The following is a 26,251-nucleotide window of genomic DNA, read 5'->3' on the forward strand; positions in this document are numbered from 1 at the left end:
ATGCAGGACATCGCGGTCGAGGGGTATACTCCTTCAACCGCGGTTGCCCCTGGTTACCCTCAGGTTCTTCTGACAACATCACCTAAACAGTTGTTCCCGGTGGAAACGTCAGCATGTTCAGCAGCCTTAGACACTGAAACACCCCGCCGAAAACAAGTGCTCCCCAAAAAGGGAATCCTGGGGGAGAAGTGGGAACACGCTGGGATATTTAAATGTTTATATTACATCTGGATCCACCCACAACCTGTGCAGAAGCACCCCCTGGAGTGAAGTGACCCCGGAGATCTGAAGCTCCCCACAGAGACGTCGGCTCAAGATATCGCTCTCCTCCCAGCCTCGTGCAGACAGGAAGGAACACCACAGGTGCGGGTCACTTCCTGTCTCTGCACTTCCCCCAGCGAAAGGGAACCCGTAGCCTAGCATGTTGCTTTTGGAAATGGGCTCGCAACTCAAGGTCACGGGTTCAATTCCTAGATGGGACACTGACTCTTGAGTAGATAGGTGTTTCCAACCTGTGCAGAAGCACTTGCTTTCAATGCACTGTGTATCCCTCTTTTACTGAAGCGTTTCTATCATCATCATGGTAGTTAACTGTATTGCAGCTTTATCCAGATTGAGCAAAAATCGAAATCAAAACCGTATCATTGTGAGAGTAATATTTCATCTAATTCAAATATTATCATCCATGTGTACGATAGGGAAGTTAACAGCGCTGTATTGATATTAATGCTAAGTGTGCAGTTAAAGAGCTGTAGCATAACCTGCAAAGTACACTGCCTGTGAGTACGTGGTAAGTCCACCGCTAGGTCTCATGCTGGCTTTTGTTGATTCGATTTTGTGTTGTTTTTGTCCTTGAAGGAAAAGTCATACACCCAAAACATCAGTCTTTAACAGAAAAGATTGGTGGCCTGTCCAGGGCATATTCCTGGCTCTCGCCCAATGCACGCTGGGATAGGCTCCAGCAACCCCGCAACCCTGCTCAAGATAAGCAGGTATAGGTAATAGATGGACCCTGCTCAGGATAAGCGGGTGTAGATAATGGATGGACCCTGCTCAGGATAAGCAGGTATAGATAATGGATGGATGGATGGAAAATGAACTGTCTTGTGACTGTTGACAGCTGCACATGACAGTCTGTGCGCTGAGGGCGTAACTGCTACGCCTCCCTGCCGCCCGTCCTTTCTGACAGGATTGCTGTTCCTTCCCTCCATTTCCCAGCTCCTTCAGTGCACACAGAGGACCCCGGTGGGGAAAAAAAGAGACAAAACAGAGCAACGTCATCGCCTTTCTACCGACTATAGACTCGACTGTGCCATCGCAACGCAATGACAGGAGTCATCCTGGCAGTGCTGATCTTCAGTCTGGCACAAACAGTGCTATTCAAAAGTGGTATTAATGACAACAGAAACATTCTGAGTATGTTGTACAGGAATCACAGTGGGAGGGGAATGTTGTACAGGAATCACAGTGGGAGGGGAATGTTGTACAGGAATCACAGTGGGAGGGGAATGTTGTACAGGAATTGCTGTGGGAGGGGAATGTTGTACAGGAATCACAGTGGGAGCAAGCCCTTTAAATATGTTTGCTTGTTGGCATAGCAACCAGTAATGTCATTTCCTTTTCATTTATAGGAGCACCACCTTCAAACAATATTGGTAGGTACATTTTCCTCCTCGTGTGTTCCCATCTCTTGCAGTTATATTCACGCATTTTTGACAAATATAATTTAAAACAGTCAAACCAGGGAGGGACTGCGTGGGCTCATATGGTCAGCCTTAGGAGCCATGTTCCTGAATAAATAAATAAAAAACTCTCCCACAATCACTTTATTAAATCTGTGTTGGGACAGGACTCCTGTTTGTGTTGGGCTCCGCCCATTTAAATTTGAGTGGTACCGTGATGCTCATGACGAGGCAGATGTGAAGGTTCAGACCCATTTAAAATTAAACCTAGGTGTCCCGTGCAAGCATTTAACATATTTTTTTGTTAATTTGCATACGTATTTGCATCTTGTACCACATGCCTTCATGCCTTTCCTAGTATTGCAGCAAGGCAATGCTAGCTTTTATACACTTCATGTCAAGGGGAGTGTGTCAAACATTGCGACACGCCCCATTTGGTGGACAGAAGAGTTGGGCACAGGGAGATATGGGAATTCTGATATTTACCGGTCTTTATTTTAAATGGGTAGAGAGAGAGTGTGCGATTCTACAGAAATGAAACAAAACAACTTCGCCTTTCACCCTCACGGGATCCAGGTAGAAAAAAAGTAATAAATTAACACAACAAACTAACATAACAAAAGAGAAAATAAACAAAACAGCCCAACAGCAGCTTTCCAGCTCCTTACAGACGGTGCAGCTCTCTCTTGATTCGGGAGTTCCCCGGTCACAGCTGCACACTGGAAAGGGAGCACACTTTAAATACCTGGACTAATTAATTATGCACTCCAGGTGCGCGTGCCTACTTAACCAGTGGGTGTGGTCTTTCGATTGCCCTGAACCTCTCCCACAAACCGAGCCATGCCACAGAGGAGTTGAGGGAAGTATATGTGATATTTAATGATAAAATGTGGCATGTATGCAAATTGTGTATAAACATCTATTCTTAGTCAACTGTTATTTAAAGTGTTACCAACATATTACTACACCCATCTATTATATAATTGTATAAATCGTATTATTGTTATATGTGTGCAACTGTGCTGTTTTTAACTGTGGATCCTGTGTTCAGACATGCCTCAGATCTCTGGGAACTGCAGCAGAACTGCAGCAGAGATCAGCTGCTCCTGTGAGAGCCGTGGGAATCCCTCTCCCAGCATGGAGTGGCGTGTGTCTGGACTGCGGGTCACTAACTCTACTGACAGAGTCATCAGGGAGGAGCAGCTGGGGAACACAGGCCTGAGGAGCTCCCTCACCATGCGCCAATCACAGGGAGACACGCCCACTCTCCTCTGCGTCAGCACCAACACTCTCGGCTCCTCCAGCCTCGAGCTCCACCTCCCGTCTCCACAGCAACACTCAGGTATTTACATATATGGCTGTTCTTAAAACTTGACTTTTTTCCATATGTCGTAAAGCCTAAATAGCACAGTTATATATGTGATGTAATATCAATTATTACCATTCAGACAGCTCATTAAAGTGTTACCAACATTTTACACCCTTCACCCTGACTAATCCAGTGGAGATGTATTGTTTATTTCACTATGGCTTACAATTATGTAGTCCTCTAATTCTGTTTATGACTTTGTTTCCATATTATTTGACACAGACAATGAACTTCCTTTATTCTGGTTTTGTATGAAGTTGTTTATCCAGAATCTGCAAGACCTGAAATTGATTAAATAGAATTGGAGGGGCAGAGTACTCAGATTGTTATGAATAGTTTAAAATTAGGAGATCCAGTTCTTACCCTTATTATAAAAAAAACTTCTTAACTGCTGGATATCTATAAACAAGTAATGTCTGATGATGTATTTTAAATAAGTCTTTTAGGCATGAATGAGGTCCAACCATCATGACTGATTTTTTATTTTTATTTTTTTTCAGGACCATTATATATTATAATAGTAGGACCGATTTGTCTGTATGTGCTGTCTTTTGGATTCTGTATCCACAAAAATAAAAGGTACAGTCATCTTGATCTTACTGGTGATAAAAATATATAATTACCATGGTCTCTGACCAGATACTGAGAGGCAATTTATGCTTTCAGTAAAATATTTTAAAAGTTAAAACTATCCCATCCAGTGAATGCATGTGGCTTGCAGAGACATACTGGATAAGCAGAGGCAATAACACATTCTCTCTCTACTCTGATTTCCATGTCTCCAGGTTGTTTAGAAGACTGAAAGTGAGTCTCACCATCCTTTCCTCCTCTTCCTCTTCTGAAACACTCTGTCTGCAGCTCAGGCTGATGTCACCTCTATTTTACATTCACACCATCTGGGTGTCTTTTCCTTTAAAGGGAGGGAGGGACGGGGACACATATGCCAGTCTGCAGCTTTCCAACATCAGCCCTGAATATGACGTGTTGCAGGTGAGCAAGTGTGATACAGAGAAATATACACCAGGGGGCGCCAGTAAGCTCATATTTATGAAAACTCATATTTATGAAAATGAAATGTATGCAGATTCCCTCAGTATCAGAGATGTGTGTAGTAAAGACAGGATGAGATCTGTATTTGTTTTTAATCACTCAGTCCAAACAGAGGAGAAAATCTCATCGACTCAGCTGAAGGGCTAAAATGCTATTTTCTTGCCTTTAATGTTGATGCAGAAGCCTTTTGTTCTTTTCAAAAAATGGAAGTCTTAAGCCATCACAGTGAAGTGTCCAGACTAAGGCTGAATCCACTGATCCTCCAACAAGTTCACTTGGCATTACTCTCACCTCCCACAATTGGTCGCTTGCGGGCATTATAAAATTTTAAATGGGGGATAATATACAAGTCAGATCTTTAATCTGATTGGTTATCACTCCATGTTCCTCATCCCACTGGTCACTTTGTTTTTTTTACCTCTTGTCGCTAGCTATCCCAACATGCCTTGCAGATGCAAAGAATTGTCTCTCATTGACAATGAAGAGAGGCGATTACAAATTGGCTTATCGTCGGAGGATATGTGGCTTCACTGTTAAAATTCAAAGAATACATACATAATTGGAAATATTTTTTTTTATTTTACGAGTTTATGCAGAGTTCATTTTGTAATAAAAAAGGTTTTGTCTTTCCACTTTTTCCTCTTGATATGAACATAGGCACTGCCCTGAGACTATGCCATTTTGTGCACTAAGGTGTTCCTTTAAATAACCATGAACCTGTGTGTGTGTGTGTGCTGTATATGTTCGGTAAAAAACAAGCATCAGAATGACACTGTGACTTCCCAAGAAGAGAACGATAACTACCAGAACCCTGAAGATGGAAACAGACCAGATTCAGGGGCTAATTAAAAATGTGAGCATGTTGTGTTTCGTTTAAAGCTGATTTATTTTTGTTTTAAAAACAAACAAAAAAAACACTGAATGTGGAGGGTCACTTCTATCTATGTGTCCTAAGACCATTTTTATGACATACAGAGATGTTTATTTAGTTTTTATCCTGAAAAGAAGTTTGGTTTATCCTCATTTTTCATTCTTTTTGCAGAATCACTATGTTTGTACACTGTACTTTACACTTTCCTTGTAATACTTGTGCTTTAATGACTGTACACCAGGGGTGTCAAACTCAAATACACAGTGGGCCAAAATTTAAAACTTGAACAAAGTCGCGGGCCAACATTGAACAAATGAACCTTTTAATATGGACCCAAACAAGTTTTGCTTTAACATTGAATATGGAACAAGCAACGCTTATTACTATACAATATATAACAATAGTGCAGACATGCAAAATCGAATTTCAAATAAAAAAACACATCAATGGCATTAATTTATTAAATGAAATTTAAATAAAAATCGTATGCCTCTTTTCTATTTGCAGCCTTCTGATTTAAATATCAAAATAAACTTTTTCCACAGGCTAATAATTTAAAAAATAAAACAACAATAATAAATCAATCAACCATTCAAGCCCATGCCTTGGAGTAGCAAGAAAAAGTGCATAAAGAAAAGGTTCATTATTGCTCAGTTTGCTACACACTGATCTAATCTGATGTGCCCAAGCCAGATACCTGGCATCTCTTCTTGGATGCTAGTAGTTCATCAATGCCTGGGCTCAGGCTCTGAGCTGAGGAAATCCTCAGTATCGAGCGAAGGTGTTCATCAGTCAGACGTCTCCTGTTAGATGTTTTAGTCATCTTCATCGAGGAGAAAAGTTGCTCACATAGATAAGTGCTGCCGAACATGGAGAGCATCTGAGCAGCTTGGGTGCGGAGCTGAGGCATTGTGTCAGGGATGAACTGTGGAAACTGTGCGGCGCCCACAGCATCATACTTTGACTTCAGCGTGTCATTACACTGGAGTTCAATCAGCTCCATTTGGAGGTTGGTTGGTGCGTTTTCCACATCAACTGCGAAGGGATTACTGAGCAGTTCAAACCTACATTTCTGGACATCAAAGTCGGCAAATCGCCGGCTAAACTCAGCGCCAAGTACACTGAGTTTTTCAGTAAACTGTGCGTATGGGAACACGGCGGTAGAGATCTGCGATTTTTTATGGTTTGGCAGCAGGGAAAATGGCCAAGGTTTCCTTGCAGCATCTGATTCTCCCACAGGCACAGTTTAGTTTTAAAAGCCCTCACTGCAGCGTACATGTCTGTGATGATGCGCCCCCGCCCCTGAAGCTGCAGGTTCAGCGCATCGAGATGGCTCGAGATGTCACACAGAAAGGCCAGCTCACACAGAAACTTTTGCTCCCGGAGCTCTGCTGTGTCCTTCCCTTTGCTTTCCAGAAACTGACATTACTGCGGAGGACTGAGCTACAGTAGGGGCTACAATCTGTGGTCACTGGGGTGGGAGGTGGCGTCTCTTGGCCTTGACATTGCGGCTCCGACCACGGTCCACCTGTGCGAAGTCAGAAAATGCAGGCATCCCATTTTGTAGTGGTTTCATTATAGCGTGTGCTATTTACAGCTGCACTAGACGACCATAAAATAATCCTCTGAAGTTTTGCGGTAGCCGAGTCATTTTTACTATTTCCTTTAGCCCACTTAACCAAATAATTAGTTGGCAGAAAGCGTAATCAGCTAACGCTTATTTTCTATATATGGTAGTCCAGTAGCCTATGCTAAAAAAGTTCGCAACTTCGGCTACCAAGCCATTTGACTAGCTAGCTAACCCTAACCGGCAAATATTCCATCTGTCAAACGTGTTTGACGGCTTGTCAGTCGTGTACATTCCGTAAATGTCTACCTGGGCTATGCTGCACGAATGTGACAAAGCTAGAAGCTAGCAAGAAAATAATAATTAGAAATTCAATGTACATTATTTTTGTCTTTATGCAACAGGTGGAAAACTTGCTCTTCAAAGTGCGTTGTCATATTTACACGCCTGTAAATCAGTTATTAAAATACTTGGTAGATTTGTTAATCACCGCTGACAGTGTTAATTTTTATTCGGTAAAAAGTGACTTGCGAACGATCGGTCAGCTAGCGTCACCCAGCAAGTAAACACCACAAACGGCGATGGAGTAGTTGCAGTTAATGGCTCATTAACTGACTGTGGCGAAAACCTACGACGATAACTTGCTTGGTTAACAGCAGGTCTACCAGACAGTTATATGAAAATTAGCCTAGTCAAATCACCAGTAGTCTACACATCTCTGATTGATTGACCATCAGTGCAGTCGATGTTCTTCCCCTGTAGTTCATATTGCTAATGCGTGAGCTAACCACGGATAGCTTACCTAGCTCACTGGCAAGCTGATATGCTAGCTAAGCATATTCGTTTTGCCGAGAAACATGAATTGAAGATAACTGAACATAATTGTATTATTAATGTCATACATATAACGTGATTAGCCTACATGACACAGTACAGTCACGGATGGAAATTCAACTCCATTTGGGATTGCCTCGCGGGCCAAATATAATTACACTGCGGGCCAAATTTGGCCCGCGGGCCAGAGTTTGACACCCATGCTGTACACCGTAGCTTGTTGTGTAAATTTGGCTGCTATCTGTTTTTGAGAACACCAAGTCAAATTTGCATCTTTTGAATGTATTTTCAAAGAATGTTACATTGTGCTCTAGGGATGTGATACGTTTTTAAAAAGTCCCTAGTCCCTCTTCTGAATATGGAAAGCTGGGTTTCACTTATTCTGCATCTTATGGTTGGAACAGTCTGCTAAAAATCGTAAAGGAGAAAAACTAATACCAATTGCTGATTTCAGACATGTAATTCATGACTCAGTGAAATATGCTCCTACTTTAAACCCCTGCCCTGTAATTTCTGTTATTCTACTGTCTCACTGCCTAGTTGATGTTTGCAACTTCATTGTGAACTGTCTCATTGGATAACTCTGTATTATATGTCAGGTCTGCCTTGCAAAAGAGATATCAATCTGAATGGGGTGTTCTTGGTTAAATAAAGATTAAATAAATCTTTGCATCCTTGTGCAGTGCCTCTTCTTTTTTCCAATCTCCTTTGGATGTTTCTGTGCTGACTGTTTGTGTGTTGGACATTAATGCTTATTTGCTTATTCTAAATAAGCTGTAAAGACAGACTCTGTTACTGAGTTGGCATTTAAGCATATTCATATTATTGTACTAAGACAGAGAAAAAGTTGAAGCTCAGTAGTTTTTTCGTACAAAAGTGCAAATGTTGCATATAGCCACATATTTTCTATACAAAAAATATTCACAGCCTCCCGTTTCAAGCATGTTTCACACATATGAGCACTTCCTCTTTTGTGTGCATTTATACTTGTGCTCTGCAGGCTGAGGGTCAGTGTGCAGTAGAGGGACAGACGGGATATTCTTCTGTTCGACAGTAAGTATATTTCCACCTGTGTAGCACTTGGCTTAGTCACACTACAGATTGTCTTTATACCTCTGTCATTAGCATTTCATTTAAAAGAATTGAAGCTCATATATCGTCTCAATAATGGAAACGTTTTATGATCATTGCTTCCCAGGATACGTTGTGGCTCTCAGTGATTTTGTTTTTTTGGCTGAAGATGTATGTATGTCTGTATGTCTCACATATCGCAGTATATTTTCAGAAATTGCAACTCAGGTGATATAACGTGTATTTCTGAAGTGATGTATATGACAGTCTATATCATGGCAACGTCATGTTAATAATGATGACTCATTGTTCATTTATAGTGCATACATTTCACTGAAGATGGATGGTGAATTAAAAAAGTTCTTTTTATTTTTGCTTTTTTATCCATAGTCTTTTTAAAGTGTTTGTTTTGGTGTTATCTAGAAGTGCTGAGTTGCTACAGTTGTATGTATATATATATATATATATATATATATATATATATATATATAACAAATTAGATAAAACAAAGCCTGTACTTTCATGGACATGTAGGGAAAGCTTATTCATTAATGAAAAAGTCCTCGGTCCTTAGATATAAATGAGCAATTAAAACATTACAGCCATATGAAATGGAGTTGAAAGGACTTTGTGCTTGATCACATATTCTAGTCAACAATGAAATAATACAAAATTATTTCTTAACAGATGTCTTGCCAATATACACGCATACAGTACATACACATACAGTATAATCTGTTGATAAATTCAATATCATTTGATGCTTTGGACTATATAAACGATAAAACGCCATTCCTAATAGTAACTGTTAGGCAGGGCCGAAGTGTTGGTACCAAGAAGTCACACTTGCAAATAGCTTCAGGAAATGAGCCACACAGGAAGTGCACACTCCTAGACCGATGAGGTCTGGTGCTTCAGCCATAAGGGAGCAGCTGTAAAAAGAGATTTCATGGGTTTGATTGGACAGGCTGTTCATGGTTTTATCTGTCACGCAACTAATTTTGAAAGATGTAATCACGGCCAATGATTTTGGCTGCTGCTCTGTTCACGTTCTGAATTATTACAGTACCTTCATCATGACTGCACTTTTACATCAGGAGAACATGAGTACATTCAGCCTGATCACCCAACGGGACGTAAGCACAGTACCTCTGGTCAAATCCTCCAAAATGACCAACATAAGTGTTAGTTAGGCCAGTTACAGCGGTTGTGTGGTTGTGTGAATTTCACCACAGAAACTGAGAATAAATAAGAAAAAGGAAAAAAGAGAAATTAAGATTTCCCTGCACCCCACTCCCCCTACTCTAAATCCCTTCTCCTCAACTTGTTTTGTTTGAATGATTTAGCCATTTATTTCATTGTATTTATGTCGAGCAGCTTGTCTTATTGTGCAAAATAAAGAAAAAAGCGACACAAAGTGTAATGACGGATCTGACAGACCTCAAACCCAGGGTTCTGGCAGAAGAGGATGTTGCGCTGACCACAGCACTGAACTAGCACAGCGGTTATACCGCCACTCTAGTGTATGAGCCTGTTCTCCCATCAGCACGGAAACACAGTACGCTTATTGTCGAAATGACCTTGTGTGCTACGTAGGCAATCATGTTGGTATATTCATGCATTCCTGTGTACAGAATGTTGACAGTACTAATGGACTGCACTCTTACCCACAATACAGTGCCCTGGAATACTGAAGATCGGACTCCAGTGTCTCACATGTTGCATTGCAGTTTTCACTGACACAGAAAATCAGGTACGACAAACAGACCAACCGCATGCAGGCAAATAAAGAAAGCATTTGCTGCTGTCCATTCATTCTGTAAATAATGTGTAGTTATGCTGGTTAAGTTATTGCAGGCCTTCCTTACATGCACAAAGTGCATTTACTTCATGGGCAGCGTGGTCAAATAACTTTCCAAAATTGCATGTAATTGCATTTTATTTCCAAGATAAAAAGGCAGAATAACTCAGAATAACAGGAGTTAAACAGAACAAATAAAATTCAGGTATAATTCTATCTGTCCAATCAGTGAGTCCCACTGCTGCTGGTTGATAAAAGGACTGAATAGGAGGTCAGCACAAACAGTCTGTCTGTTTGTGCATCTGATGATTGTGTTTCTCGTTCTCCAGATCAGCTCTACCCAGTGCCTCTGCTCCTCACTAATGCTGAGACATGATTGGAGCAGAGAGATACATCCTCATTGGCTGTCTGCTGCAAGGTGGGGTTTGGTGTGGGTGGAGTTATAGAATGTTCATTGGTACAATACAGAGGACATAAACAATCAGACTTTTCATGGTGATTTGACCAAATAATAACATTCATTTCTTATTGCAAAAAATTAAGAGAAATGAAAGTTGCTTACTACAAAAATGAATATGTAATTATGTAGGAATATACTGTAGTGTACCCAAAAATCAGTCATGCACACAACTATGTGGTCAGAGCATTTGAAAATATCCATGTGCTTAATGGAAGTATTTATGATACTTATGATGTTTTCAGGTATGGGTTATTAGATATCATATTGTTGCATTTATGTTAATCTATTTTTAACATGAACCAGGCTTGTACAGTATAGTGTGATTTTTCGGTGCTGTAGGATCTCCAGTGTAATACTGGGACAGAACTGGTTTGTCTGTGTTGCAGGAGCCTTGGGCAGCGATTGGGCAGTCTGGATGCCTCAGCGTATTGAAGCTCTGATTGGATCCTGTGTCCTGATTCCCTGCAGATTTGAGATCCCGTCTGAATATGACTCAGATCTATTACAGGATCCATCTTCAGTTAATGGAAAATGGAAAAAAGATGAAACTGAAGTGTTTGATTCCAGCAGCCAATCTGCATCCTCTCTGCATGGAAAGATCACTGGAGACCTCTTGCATAAAAACTGCACTACAGTCCTGGAGAACCTTCCAATGAATTATCATGGTCATTATAAATTCAGATTAGAATGCAACAATAGACTCAAATGGAATTTTGAACAAAGTGTTCAAATTAATATCACAGGTAACTTGCTTTATTTGGTTTTTGTGTGTGTGTGTGCCTGAACTATAATAGGGGAGACATCAGAGTCTCTAGAACGCTCAACTTCAAAATGTATTGTAATTGTCTCAAACATGAAAGGTCTAGCATTGCAGAATGTTTATGAGCACGGGACAGAAAACATTTGACAAACTTGAAAGGATTGTACGTCATGGTGGAGTCGAATGTTCTTAGTCCCTTTTTAAGGTTGAATTAGTGAGTATGCTGGTCAGACACTGTTGATGTTGATATTAGGTTGTGCTGAATTCTGCATGAGTTCCCAATCCTGAGACAGACAGTAACCCGTCCTCATGTCTCCATGTCTCCTAGACTCTCCACCCAAACCCAAGTTAACCCCAGAGAAGGTGGAGGTGATGGAGGGGACATCTGTGAGCTTGAGCTGCTCTGCTGCGGCCCCCTGTCCCAAACTCCCCCCAAATCTGACATGGACCCCCAGGCTGAGTGACAGTTTGGATCAACTGCAAGAGAATGAGGATCGAACCAAATCTGTGTCTTCTGTTCTGACCTTCACTGCTTCCCACCTCCACCATAGGCAGAAGATCATCTGCAGGACACTTTACACACTGCAAAAACGAGACACTCAGAAGACGTCTAAGGCCAGTATGATTCTCAGAGTTCGATGTAAGAGAGTTGGATTTGAATGTATTACTCTTAAACTTATGAATAATAATAATAATAATAATAATAATAATAATAAGTTTCTTTTTTTTAGCTTTACACTGCATGGTCAGTATGCTGAATTAACAAAATAATTAAATAAAGACAATTAATGCAATGATATGATTAAAAATCAAAAATAGTACATTTACTGGATGTCATGCTTATCTTTAAAAGTATTCTACCATTACATTGCATCAAATGCTATATTACTCGTCACATGCCATATTTTCATCTGCTAGATGCTCCTAAGAACACCTCAGTGTCAGTCAGTCCCTCTGGATCAGTGTTAGCGGGCAGTTCTGTGACTCTGACCTGCAGCAGTAATGCCAACCCAGCAGTGCAGAACTACATCTGGTATAAAGTGAATGGGACAAAGATGAACACTGTAGGAACTGGACAGAATCTCACCTTCAATGTGACTGAGTCCAGTGGCACTGAACAGTACTACTATGAAGCACAGAATAAACATGGAAAAGATAAATCAAAAACTGTACAACTGGAACTTGATTGTAAGTTTGCTATCATGTCACACATACGTTCTTGACAGTTTTTTAAAATTAAAATAAAAAATAAAAAAATTAAAATGTTATTTCCTCAGAAAGGTTTACATGTACTGTATATTGTGTGGATGTTGGTGTTCAAGAAAGTCAGATTCACCATCTTTTATTATTTTATCATATTTGTATTTTGAGCATAGATTAGGAGTTGAAAATGAGTGGGGAAAGAATGTAGCAGAGAAACAGATATAAAAGCAGTGCTTTTAACCATTAGACCTCCAGCCCTGGAAAGCCAGATTGGCTCATCAAGATGTTTCTCAGAGGAGTCACATCAGGCAGAAAGCACAATTATTTTTTTGGATTTTCTCGATTATGTTAAATTGCCATGTGGTAGTTCAGTGTAATGGGTAAAGAACTGGTCTTGCAAACTAAAGGTTGCGGGTTTGATTCATGGGTGGGGCACTGCATTGCACCCTTGAGGAGTGCACTTACTCAACTGCTTCAGTATTTATCCAGATATATAAATAGGTACAATGTAAAAAAGCCAAAGTTGAGTAACTTTCTTTGGATAAGGATGTCTGCTAAATGCCCATGGGAAAAAAATGTTAAATGATTTGAAAGGCCAACTTTTCTCCTAAAATCAAAAAATGATTTTTCTACCTTTCCATTATTTGTACATGACAACAACAAAAAACAGTAGAAACCATTATTTGGCAGTATGGGTCTAGCAATGTCAATTAGTTGTGTTTCTCCATAAATTACAAGGCAATTTTGATCGTGCGTATGGAATGAAATATGACAATTTTTGTGCAGTTTAATTTTACAAGTACAAGTTATTTTCAGTGTAATGTCTCAAAGCATTTGCAACTGGTTGTGCTTTGTTCATAAACTGATCATTTTTCATTAGCAATAGGAAAGCTTGCTGCATTGAGTTTTAAAGGACAAATATTTTTATTTCAGATCCTCCTAAGAACACCTCAGTGTCAGTCAGCCCCTCTGGTTCAGTGTTAGAGGGCAGCTCTGTGACTCTGACCTGCAGCAGTAATGCCAACCCAGCAGTGCAGAACTACACCTGGTATAAAGTGAATGGGACAGAGATGAACACTGTAGGAACTGGACAAAATCTCACCTTCAATGTGACTGAGTCCAGTGGCAGTGAACAGTACTACTGTGAAGTACAGAATGACCATGGCAAGGACAACTCAACAACTGTACAGCTGAATGTGATATGTATGTTCAGTGCATCTATTATATAATTGTATAAATCATATTATTGTTATATGTGTGCAGCTGTCATATTAGTAACTGTGGATCCCGTGTTCAGACATGCCTCAGATCTCTGGCTCTGGGAGCTGCAGCAGAACTGCAGCAGAGATCAGCTGCTCCTGTGAGAGCCGTGGGAATCCCTCTCCCAGTGTGGAGTGGCGTCTGTCTGGACTGCGGGTCACTAACTCCACTGACAGAGTCATCAGGGAGGAGCAGCTGGGGAACACAGGCCTGAGGAGTTCCCTCACCATGGACCAATCACAGGGAGACACGCCCACTCTCCTCTGCGTCAGCACCAACACTCTCGGCTCCTCCAGCCTCCAGCTCCACCTCCCGTCTCCACAGCAACACTCAGGTAAATGGAAGCACATTTCTCTTTTTTAACATATTTATACATCACACACTAATATACAGAGGTTCAGCTTTTGATGGTTTTATTTAAGGGTTTGTAAAAGTACTGTTGATGACTCTGTAACTGTGCTAATATGTTTTCTTCTTTTCGTCCTGCAAGTGACATTATTTTTAGGTCGTTGTATTGGTGGGCAGGGGTTCATTTTATATCCCACTCAAAGTGTATTTTGTTTCATTTTGTTTTTGGAATACATTAAGCTTTTGAACGGCAGGTTCTAGAATACAACAATTTTTATGTTCCACACAATACCATTCTTCAAATGCATACATGGTTGAATAATTATTTCAGTAATTCATAAGTTCATTCATTTATGAGTGGATATTTACTAAAGTAATAATGCATGTATTATCTTAGAGAGAATGGAAAGAATGCTATACATTTTGCAGGCTCTGTCTCCACTGTAATTGGGTAAACATATACATATATTTTTTGAAGTCTGTTTTTCGGTATGTAACTGACATGTCCTTCATGCAGGTTTTCTCATTACCTCACTGCTGATTGCTGCAGCTGCCGGTGCTGGTGCCATGATGATGATATGCCTCATAATGCAGCTCATTCTAAAGTAAGAGAAATGGGGTCCTATTAAGTCAGTGTCAGTGTAAAGGGAAATTTCACTGTAATTCTGTGTTATTGTATTATATTACTCAACCCTACTGCTGCGGTCATCATTTTTAAACTGAGCTCATGTAGATGTGTCCCTGTCCCACATCCAGAACACGCCTCTAAAACTCCACGTGTTTCTATGACACAAAGAGTGAATGTGGCAGATTGGCTCAGAAATTGAGAGGTACTTTCAGGAGAATGGAAATTCACGACCTGAAGAATCAAAATATTGTAACTGGCACTTTTCAAGCCAAACCATATTACCAGTGGACAAATCCATGTAAACAATCAATATTCTGTATTCTGCAGAAGGGGAGGCAGTTCACACAGCAAGGTGTGTGTTCAGAAGTCCCACAGAGGGGCAGTCTCTCTGAGCATTTCTAACGTTCATATCACATCACATGGTGTTTCAGGTTCAACTTAGCCAATCATCATTTGTTTTATGTTCACTGTTCTCCTAAATAAGGTCAACAGGGTTAGATTTACTGCTGGAAAGAGATAGACTTTCTCCTAAAAGCAAAACAGATGAGCTCCAACCCTAACCCAATCACAGAGTGTGTTGGCAACAACCAACAGAACAAAACAAATAGACATTGGTGGATGCTTTCTGGCTACTTTGGTAACCCAAACCCTGAACCTAACCAACCCTAAACCTAACCATCAGCTGAGGGAGGGACGCTACAGACAATTCCTGTTTGGTTTTGATTTGTTGGTTTGTGCTACTTTGGAAAAGTGCTGCCCCCACATGATGGTGAAATGCAATTTCCAACGTATGGAAAGTAGAAAAACAGGACTAAATGTTACACTGATCTCTGCAGTGATTATAATGAAAGTCGGGTGTGTATCAGCTGAATCTGTGTGCTATTCCCAGGAAGAAGAGACACAGCCAGCGCTCTGGAAGTAGAATGAAGGACAGCGAAGGGCTCATACTGACAGATGGGGTGAGTCTGAGACAAACACACACACTCTCTCTCTCTCACACACACACACACACACAAACACCTACACACACACACATACACACGCATGCACACACCCACACATGCACACACACACACACATATACACACACGTACACATTCATGCGCACACATACACACACCATACACTTACTTTTTAGAGACATTCACCAGAGATCTTTCTTTCCACGTCTGAAAGCATTAACTAAACAAGACAGCCGCACCTAATGGTATATATCTAAAAGTACACAAACAGCTAGAGCTGATCATCTATAAACCACAGACAGGTTTTATCTTTAACTGATTCTTATGTATAAGAAGCATTTTAAGTGCTTGCCATGGTATTCGCCAGGGAAATGTATGCCTAACAAATTTCTATTGGGGAGCTACACAGTGTTTTAATTCTAATAAGACATACCACAAATAATTTGATAAAATATCACGAGTAAAATTGTAATATATGTATTGTTTTTTGTTTTGTAATGCTTATTATATAAACTTAAATTTTTTGGTTAAACTTGTTATTACTGTTCCCTTACATATACCTGTCAGCTGAGGGAGAATGACATTTCAGAATCAGAATCAGAATCAGAATCAGAATCGGGTTTATTGCCAAGTAGGTTTACACATACAAGGAATTTGTTTTGGTCAGGTGGTGCGTAACAGTGAACATAAAATAAGATAAATAGAGTAGAAATAGTGCAGTAAAAAACATAACAGACATAACATAACATAACATAAACATAGTGCAACAATAACAATAGTGCAAGGGGATAAAGTGGATTTTAAGTACAGGTGCTGTCTGTTGGTGTCCGTGGGGGTCAGGATAACAGTACAGTGACAGTGGCATCAGTGGGGGTCCCGGGCCTTGTTGATAAGGCCAGCTGCAGTCGGGAAAAAACTGTTCTTATGGCGTGAGGTTTTGGTCCTGATGGACCGCAGCCTCCTGCCGGAGGGGAGTGTTTGGAAGAGTTTGTGTCCAGGGTGGGAGGGGTCGGCCACAATCTTTCCTGCCCGCCTCAGGGCCCTGGAGGTGTGCAGGTCCTGGAGGGATGGCAGATTGCAGCCAATCACCCTCTCAGCGGCGCGAATGATACGCTGCAGTCTGCCCTTGTCCTTGGCAGTGGCAGCAGCGTACCAGATGGTGATGGAGGAGGTGAGGATGGACTCAATGATGGCAGTGTAGAAGTGCACCATCATTGTCATTGGCAGGTTGAACTTCTTCAGCTGCCGCAGGAAGTACATCCTCTGCTGAGCCTTCTTGGTGAGGGAGGTGATGTTCAGCTCCCACTTGAGGTCCTGGGTGATGATGGTGCCCAGGAAGCAGAAGGACTCCACAGTGTCGACTGGGGAGTCATGCAGGGTGATGGGGGCGGGTGGGGCTGCGTTCCTTCTGAAGTCCACTACCATCTCTACTGTCTTTAGGGCGTTGAGCTCCAGGTTGTTATGGCTGCACCAGGACACCAGATGTTCAATCTCTCTCCTGTAGGCAGACTCATCCCCACCAGAGATGAGTCCAATGAGAGTGGTGTCGTCTGCAAACTTCAGGAGCTTGACTGACTGATGACTGGAGGTGCAGCTATTGGTATACAGGGAGAAGAGTAGAGGAGAAAGGACGCAGCCTTGAGGGGAGCCGGTGCTGATGGTCCGGGAGTCGGAGACGTGTTTCCCCAGCTTCACGTGCTGCTTCCTGTCAGACAGGAAGTCGGTGATCCACCTGCAGGTGCAGTCAGGCACGTGCAGCTGGGAAAGCTTGTCCTGTAGTAGAGCCGGGATGATGGTATTGAAGGCGGAGCTGAAGTCCACAAACAGGATCCTGACATAGGTTCCTGCAGTGTCCAGGTGCTGGAGGATGAAGTGGAGGGCCATGTTTACAGCATCGTCCACAGACCTGTTGGCTCTGTATGCGAACTGCAGGGGGTCCAGGAGTGGGTCCGTGATGGTTTTGAGGTGGGACAGTACAAGGCGCTCAAAAGACTTCATTACCACAGAGGTCAGGGCGACGGGTCTGTAGTCATTGAGTCCTGCGGTCCTTGTTTTTTTGGGGACGGGGATAATGGTAGAGGTCTTGAAGCAGGCTGGTACGTGGCATGTCTCCAGTGAGGTGTTAAAAATGTCTGTGAACACCGGAGACAGCTGATCGGCACAGTGCTTCAGGGTGGAGGGAGAGACAGAGTCTGGTCCAGCTGCTTTGCGGGGGTTCTGTCTCTTGAATAGTCTGTTAACGTCCCTCTCCAGGAGGGAGAGAGTCGTCATTGTGATAGGGGAGGGGGAGGGGGCCTCTGAGGTGGGTGATTGTAGAGAGGCCCGGGCTCCTGCTGAGATGGGGGAGGAGGAGCTGGTGGTCTGGAGCTGGTGAATGGGTTCACGGGGGATGGTGTCAGGACTGTCCCATTGTCTTTCAAATCGGCAGTAAAACTCATTCAGGTCGTTGGCCAGGCGCAAGTCATTAGTGGAGTGGGGGGCTTTCGGTTTGTAGTTGGTGATCTGTCTGAGGCCCTTCCAGACAGAGGCCGAGTTGTTTTCTGAGAACTGCTGTTGGAGTTTCTCAGAGTACAGTCGTTTAGCATCTCTCACCGCCTTGCTAAACCTGTATTTAGACTCTTTAAACCGGTCCTTGTCCCCACTCCTAAATGCTTCCTCCTTTGCCAGCCTTAGCTGTCTGAGTTTAGCTGTAAACCAGGGTTTGTAGTTGTTGTAGATAACCCTGGTGCGTGATGGTACACAGCTGTCCTCACAGAAGCTGATGTATGATGTCACAGCCTCTGTGTACTCATCCAGACTGATGGTAGCAGTCCTGAAAACATCCCAGTCAGTGCAGTCCAAGCACGTGCGAAGATCCTCCATAGCTTCACTGGTCTTCACAGAGATTGCGGTTTGATAATGTACTCCACTCGAGCCAGGCTACTGCACTGGGTGAAAGAGGAAGAGGAAATACACGAGGGAGAGATGGAGGATGGAGGTTTTTGACCGACTATCAAAAGTGTCAAGAAAGAGCAGAAAAAGAGAAATAACTAAATTTTGTCTCTGTATCCTAGCGCAGTCATGTTTCGCCTACTATTTAATGATTAATTATGCGATGATATATTAGATAATAACTGTAACTGATACCTTTATAAGCACCACAAGTAATTACACAGGTAACACATTAACACCATAATTATTACAGAATAATTTTATACAATGCAAAAAAATGTGTATGTATAAATAGGACATCAACTCAATCTATGTCAATGAACACAAAAATAGAAAGGCTTCAGAAAAACATATATACAGCTTATTTTTTTTGCCATTGCAGGTTTTTAAAACAAAAAAAACACAAAGAAAAGTAGAATTACAGTACGGTAATCAATAAAATATGTTACTGTTATGTAAAAATAATTGTATTGTAAGGGATTGTAAGGGAGGGGGTGGATGGTTTATGGATTCCGCCTTCTGTTAGGGTCTGGCCACATCACCTTATCCACATCACAAGCAATGTCATCCTTGGCTAGGCAACGGGGAAAATATCACTTTGCGTGCCATATCCAACCATGGACTGACCCCACCTCAATGGCTCCGCGTGCCTCTTCCATTGCTTGCAGAAGAGGCAGGCGGGCATGTGGTTGGCGGTCATACACTTTCCAACGCCAAGCCGAAAATAATTCCTCAATCGGATTGAGAAATGGGGAGTAAGGGGGCAAGTATACAACTGTGAAGTTATTGTGGTTGGTGAACCAGGAAACTAACATTATCCCAGATGACAACAAACATGGGCTGCTCTGGTTTGTCCTGTACAACTGCATTGTGTAGTGTATCCAGAAATGTGATTATGTGTGCAGTATTGTAGGGACCTAGGCTGGCATGGTGATGGAGAACTCCTTGCAGACTAATGGCGGTACACAACGACACCTGGTTTTAGCTAGATTGAATCCAGCTTCATCAATGAAAATGAACCCATGAGGCTGTGCAGCTGCATCAAAGTCCAGGACTCTCTGTAACAGAAAATGCATACACTGTACCATGAATATGGTGTAACTCAAAACGCAGGACTACAATGTCTACATTTTCACACAAGGATGGGGGTGGGGTGGGTTGGGTCAGAAACATTCAGTCAAAACTACAAGCTACAGGCAAGGCAGATGACCCCACAGACAACCACCCCCCACCCCCCTAGAATGGGGGCACATACTGCTTTGTCTGAATGTATCTGTGCAGTGCTAATAGGACACAATCTTCTGCCATTACTGTATTACAGTGTAGTACTGTAACACTTACTTGCACAGTCATAGCAAAGGTCTTTGACTCTAACGCTGTTCCTCTCAAATGGAACCCTGTACAGCTGCTTCATCGTAAGTTGGTGTTGACGTAAGATGAGGAAGAGTGTCGATACACTCACACGGCTGATATTATGGAATGTTATGTGATCTGCGATGACTTGCTCTCGTATTTGATGTAGGCGGATGGTGTTTTTTGCCAACACTATATTGACAACGGCCAGTTCCTGTTCATGAGTGAACAGACGTTGCCTTCCACCCTCAGGAGGCCATCTGGCAGTTCTGTAGAAAATGCAAGAACATGATGTCATTGGTTAGGTTCTTATTTACATACTGTACTGTCATACTGTACACAGTAACATCAAACTGTATTACATGTACTTCACAGCACTATACCTATTTTTTTTTTGTTCACTGAGGTGCATAGTCCTAATACTATAGGACTACATTGTACTGTGATGCAGTATGATGTGCAACAATTACATAGGTACAGTCTAGTGTAGAAAGGTGAGGACACACCTGTACTCCAGTCTAAATGTCCGTATTATGGACTCAGGTTGGGCTGGACTCTCTGCCCAGCCTTCCTCATCGTCAGGCAATGATTTATGACATGGTCCACCAAAGTGGCCCTAATGTCGTCGGAAATATGTCTCCATCTATTGCCTGGTCCCCTTCTTTGTTCTTGCCCTCGTCCTTGTCGTCCTCCTCCTCTCTCTCTTTCTCTTCCTCTCGCTCTCACTGCCTCCATGTTGCTCCATGTTCCAAGTTCTCACAAAAGAAGTGAGCTTACCTGGGGCCTATTTGTAGGGCTAAGGCTCAGACTGATTGGTGTTCAATTAATGTATAAGTGTTTTCATGTGTGGGTGTTGCCAATTTCAGGTATGTTTGGGATTTTGAATAGAAGTGTTTCCCAATGATTGCAAGAGATTTCCCAATGATTGCACATTTTTGAACAAAGTGTCTAACGTAAGAAACAGTGTGTAGTGTTTTGCAAGAAGTGTGTTGCAGAATTGCAAACAAAGTGCAAAGCAGAAAATGTGTTTGTACTTTTGGTGCCTTTGTTTGAGGCATGGTTACAAAAGTTAAGGTTTTGATGCTTTTGTCTAAGCATTCACTTTCAGTGTGTAAGCAATCGGAAAAAAACTGTAAATAGATACAATAAGTACCTCCTGCATCCTGGGCTGGAAAGGACCCAGCCTTTTTTAAGGGGTGGGGGTTGATTGACAGAATGATCCTCCCATGATATATTGTTTAAAAAAAAGATTTGCATAAAATCATAATCTGTCCAGCACTTCATCAACACATCTCTGACCTGATCTCTTTTGTCCTTCACAAATACATTGCATTACATTACAGGCATTTGGCAGACACTCTTATCCAGAGCGACGTACAACAAAGTGTATAACCATAACCAGGAACAAGTATGTCAAAAACCCTAGAGAGAAGTACCGGTCCAAGTGCAGGGAACAACTGCATAGCTGCATCAACTTGTACCCTGAAGGTTAAACTAATTAGCACTAACACAAACGAGAACAGCAACAACGCAGTCTATGCAAAAATACAAACAGTAGTTAAGACAGGTGCATTAACTAAGTCACCTACGAAACAGCTACCTAGTTACAACCCTAAGCTTACAGTCATTTAAGAGATTACAGGGAGGTAGGGAGGGATGGGGAGAGGTGCAGCCTGAAGAGGTGAGTCTTCAGTCGTCACTTGAAGTGGGTCAGTGTCTCAGCTGTTCTGACCTCCACGGGGAGTTCATTCCACCATTGTGGGGCCAGAACAGACAGCAGACCTGTTCGGGAAGTGCAGGTGCGAAGAGGGGAAGGTGCCAGGCGTCCTGAGGTAGCAGAACGGAGGGGTATGGCTGGCATGTAGGGTTTGAATATCTTGTGGAGGTATGCTGGGGCTGATCCCTTGACTGCCTGGTATGCTAGGACCAATGTTTTAAATTTGATGCGAGCTGTAACAGGCAGCCAGTGGAGGGTAGTGAGCAGGGAAGTGACGTGGGAGTGTCTGGGGAGGTTGAAGACCAGACGACCTGCAGCATTTTGAATGAGTTGCAGGGGTCTGATGGCAGATGCCGGTAGTCAGCCAGAAGAGAGCTGCAGTAGTCCAGGCGGGATAGTACCATTGCTTGGACCAGGAGCTGGGTTGAGTAGGTGGTGAGAAAGGGGCGGATTCTCCGGATGTTATACAGGAAAAATCTGCACGCCCGGCTTACTGCTGCGATGTTCTTGGAGAGGGACAACCCGTTGTCCATCACCACTCCGAGATTCTTGACACAGGGTGATGATGTCGCTAAGGTGTCCCCTAGGGAAATGGAAAAATCGAGGAGGGGAGAGGTTAGAGCAGGAATAAAGATTAGCTCCGTCTTTCCCGGGTTGAGCTTCAGGTGGTGATTGTCCATCCAGCTCTGGATGTCCCTCAGGCAAGCGGAGATGCGGGCAGGGACCTGTGTGTCCGATGGGGAGAAGGAGAGAAAGCGTTGTGTGTCGTCGGCGTAACAGTGATAGGACAAGCCATGGGCAGAGATTACAGGGCCAAGGGATCTGGTGTATAAGGAGAAGAGAAGGGGACAGAGGACTGAGCCCTGGGGAAGTCCGGTGGCGAGGGGAAATAGCCCAGCAACCACCAAACTTAAAGGTGTAGTATGGAACAAATGTGTTTCACCCCCTCCTACCCCCTCCCCTCAACTCTCCCTCCAAACGAGGCGCTGATTCATACAAAAGTCTGTGGAGAAGGGAGAAGGGCCTGTCGTGTGTTAACTGGCGCAGTTAGGTCGTAAAAACATACCCGTTCCAATGTTCACTCTTGTTTTGTCTCTTGTTCAATTGCTTTTTTTGGTCGAAATCTTTTCATCTACAGTCTTTCTTTTTTTTTTTTACTATTTAAAAAAAATCAGTATACACCGTTGTAAGCAAAGGCAGAACTGGCAATTTCGGCAGATTTTTCCCTTTGATGGATTCCTGGCTAATGCTTCAACCTATTCCAAATATCCTTCTTGCCATACAGTGAAAGGTTGGGTCCCAGCCTGATAGCCTGTGCTTAGTCTTCGTTTTCTCTCCTCTCTCCTGTCCTCCTCCACTCTCCTCTCCACTCATCTCTTTCTGCCCTCTCTCCTGCTTCACTCTGCTCTCCTGCTCCACTTGCCTCCACTACTCCTGCCTGTGTACTTGTCTAATAAGGTTACATTTGAGAATGAGTAAGTTAGATAATTCTCACACATCACAAATAGTTGATCACACAACCAGTAAGAACATTAAAATATTGTAGTAGCCACCACTAACGTTACATATTTTAGAACTAGAAGGCATTTCTTTCCCTTCAAAACTTCGGGGCATAGCTAAGAACCTTGAGTCTCTCAAGTAACGTTAGAGTGAGAGCACATTATTGACCACCTGAGGGGCGGGACGTGTATCGACCACTTGAACCACTAGTGTATTTACTTCGTAATTTATTAGAGAGAACTGGACATTGTTACCTATTAAAATGTAAGTCCTGTAAAAATACACATAATGAACTGTCTAAATGTGAAAAACCAACTTCATACATATACATTTAGTTATATGAATACAGCCTTGTTTACTATATCAAGACAAGCAACACACTCAGAATCATCTCATCGCGACCCACTAACCCAATGGCGCAGACGTTGCTTCATAATTTCAAACTGCTTTCCTAACGGCTATTTTGCGTCCTGCGACTCGGGTTACAACTGTGAATATGTACGGACTCCTGGACGTGCCGATAGCGACCACCCTTTCTCATATTAACCTCAAATACGCAAGACAGGACACTTATACAGTATGCTAGCAAATTGATGTCAAGTTCCATTCATTTATATGGGGTTGTCCACACAGGTCCCCTTAGCAGCCAAAAGCTAGCGCTGGGCCACCTCAGCCATATTTGTCAGCACTGAAAACAATTGCGAAAGTACTGAAAAAATAACCACCATCCCTCTCTGTGGGCAACAGTGTAGTATGATGGGTAAGGAGTTGGTCTTGTAACCTAAAGACAAGCTTTGCGCAAGATACTTAACCTGACCTGCTCATGATCCAATTATTTTCTCACTCAAAGTCAACCATCAGAAAAACCATGTGTATGTACAGCCCAGTTTGCAAATGCTTACATACTCTTTTTAAAACTGTTAAATATAAGTTTGAAACCTAACATACATTCAAATGGACAGCAATATGCCAAATTAAAAACACCCAATTGGAATACATTCAAAATCCTAAAAAAAAGATGGTTATGGATACAAATGGTGAAATATTATTGATTGAAATTATGTAAATGAGACCAACCACAGGTGATTCCCATCTCAGTTGGAGACCTACCCTGGTGTTTTCCATTGGTGATCCACCTATAAAATGGGACATCTTTGGAATGTTTTTTTAGACCTCAAATTCAAAATGGAGCCTGCAAGAGACAGAGGAGAAAGAGTGGCACGGAGAGGGAGAGGGGTGTGCATGGTGGTGGTGTAAGACAGCAGCAGAGAAGACCAAGAGCTGTAGTCTCTGATGAGATTAGGGCTACTGTAATTGACCATGTAACCAGCCATGGACTATCATTGAGAGAGGCTGGTCTCAGAGTGCAGCCAAATCTGGCCTGCTCAACGGTGGCATCAATTGTCAGAATCTTCCTGCAAACCAGCAGGTAAGATATGTATTCTGAAAAGGCATGACTGCATATTACAGTGGTAAATTGATCTATAGTAAGCCTCTAGAAAATCTATTGCTTGCGTGTAATTCTCGTTGTATTCTTTAGGACCCAACGACTACCTCCCACAGGGGGGAGAGGTAGAATATTCACTGATGTCTAGGAATCGGCAATTGTTGATATGGTTATCACAAATAATACCATACAACTAAGGGAAATTCAGGCCAGAGTATTGGCCGACAACCATACATTTGGAAATATTCACAATGTTAGCATGGCAACCATTGCTCATGTCCTAAAAAAACATCAGATGAAGCAATTGTACACTGTTCCTTTTGAGAGGAACTCAGATTGTGTCAAGGAACTCTGGCACCGGTATGTCCAGGTAAGACGTCTATATGATGATGGGTTTTGAAAAAATCTGTTTGGCCACAGTAGGGCACAACACACACACAGCCATAAAGCCTTTACTGTTGGTATGAAGTAATGCATGTAACCTTGATGTTGCCTTGTGGATTTCTTTTAGAGAGTCATGGAGCTTGAAGCCCATCAGACACCTCATTTTTTCATCTATGTGGACGAGGCTGGGTTCAACTTGGCCAAAACACGCTGGCGAGGACGGAATTCGATCTGCAAACTACAGAGCTACAGTGGGTGTCCCAAGCCAGAGGGGTGCCAGTATCACCATGTGTGCAGCGATATCCTCAGATGGATTGCTGCTACACAGACCGCTCATTGGGCCATACAACACAGAGTGCCCCATTTCGTTTCTTGATGAGCTCCATGGCAGGCTTGTGCCAGTGGAGGAAAGAGGGGAGGTGAGGCAGTTCTTTGTTATTGTGTGGGACAGCGTGACATTTCCAGAGGTGGACAATCCAGGTTCAGAAAGTAAAAGTTCATCCCAGGATTTTGTTCCAGTCACCTGGATTTGCTAATGAGCACCATTCTTCAGCCAGGAGGTAGAGCTAAATCAGCTGGCTGAGTTCAGGGGTGGATGAAATTACATTACATTATAGGCATTTAGCTGACGCTCTTATCCAGAGCGACTTACAACAGTGTAACCAAACTCAGGATCAAGTCCACTTAAGTCCATTGAATAAAATGCAGATAAAAAGCCTTTACTATAGTAGCATACAGTAAGGAGAAACAAGATAGTCTGAACCAAATTTTTTTTTTTTTTTTTTTTTTTTTTTTTTTTTTTATGGCAGGACTATAAAATACATGGACTTGAAATACATGGCAGGACTTTTACGTTCTGACCACTAGAATGCCCACCTCTGGGCATTTCACCACTCCCATGCAGTCATCGAGAGGTTTGCGGCCCATCCTACTATGCTGTCACTGTTCCTGCCGCCGTACTCGCCCTTCCTCAACCCCACTGAAGATTTTTTTCTGCGTGGAGGTGGAAGGTTTATGACCACAATCCACACAATCCGATGTCACTTCTTAATG

At 42.4% G+C, this 26,251-nt stretch overlaps 1 protein-coding gene and 1 pseudogene across 1 annotated transcript in view; both read left to right on the forward strand.

The window, feature by feature from the left end:
* Window positions 1-4,853: 4,853 nt before the first annotated feature.
* The window catches only part of LOC118232905, a 55,458-nt pseudogene continuing 34,060 nt past the window's right edge, over window positions 4,854-26,251 (forward strand).
* Window positions 8,360-26,251, forward strand: part of LOC118226928 (B-cell receptor CD22-like) — a 42,393-nt gene continuing 24,501 nt past the window's right edge. The window contains exons 1-8 of the mRNA XM_035416931.1: window positions 8,360-8,426; window positions 10,123-10,197; window positions 10,575-10,663; window positions 11,092-11,448; window positions 11,794-12,105; window positions 12,384-12,653; window positions 13,602-13,871; window positions 13,966-14,262. Of these exons, the coding sequence (XP_035272822.1) occupies window positions 10,618-10,663; window positions 11,092-11,448; window positions 11,794-12,105; window positions 12,384-12,653; window positions 13,602-13,871; window positions 13,966-14,262 (1,552 nt within the window). The 5' untranslated portion in view covers window positions 8,360-8,426; window positions 10,123-10,197; window positions 10,575-10,617. The remainder of the gene's footprint in view (window positions 8,427-10,122; window positions 10,198-10,574; window positions 10,664-11,091; window positions 11,449-11,793; window positions 12,106-12,383; window positions 12,654-13,601; window positions 13,872-13,965; window positions 14,263-26,251) is intronic.

Source organism: Anguilla anguilla, chromosome 1, assembly GCF_013347855.1.
Source record: "Anguilla anguilla isolate fAngAng1 chromosome 1, fAngAng1.pri, whole genome shotgun sequence".
Classification (NCBI taxonomy): Eukaryota; Metazoa; Chordata; class Actinopteri; order Anguilliformes; family Anguillidae; genus Anguilla; species Anguilla anguilla.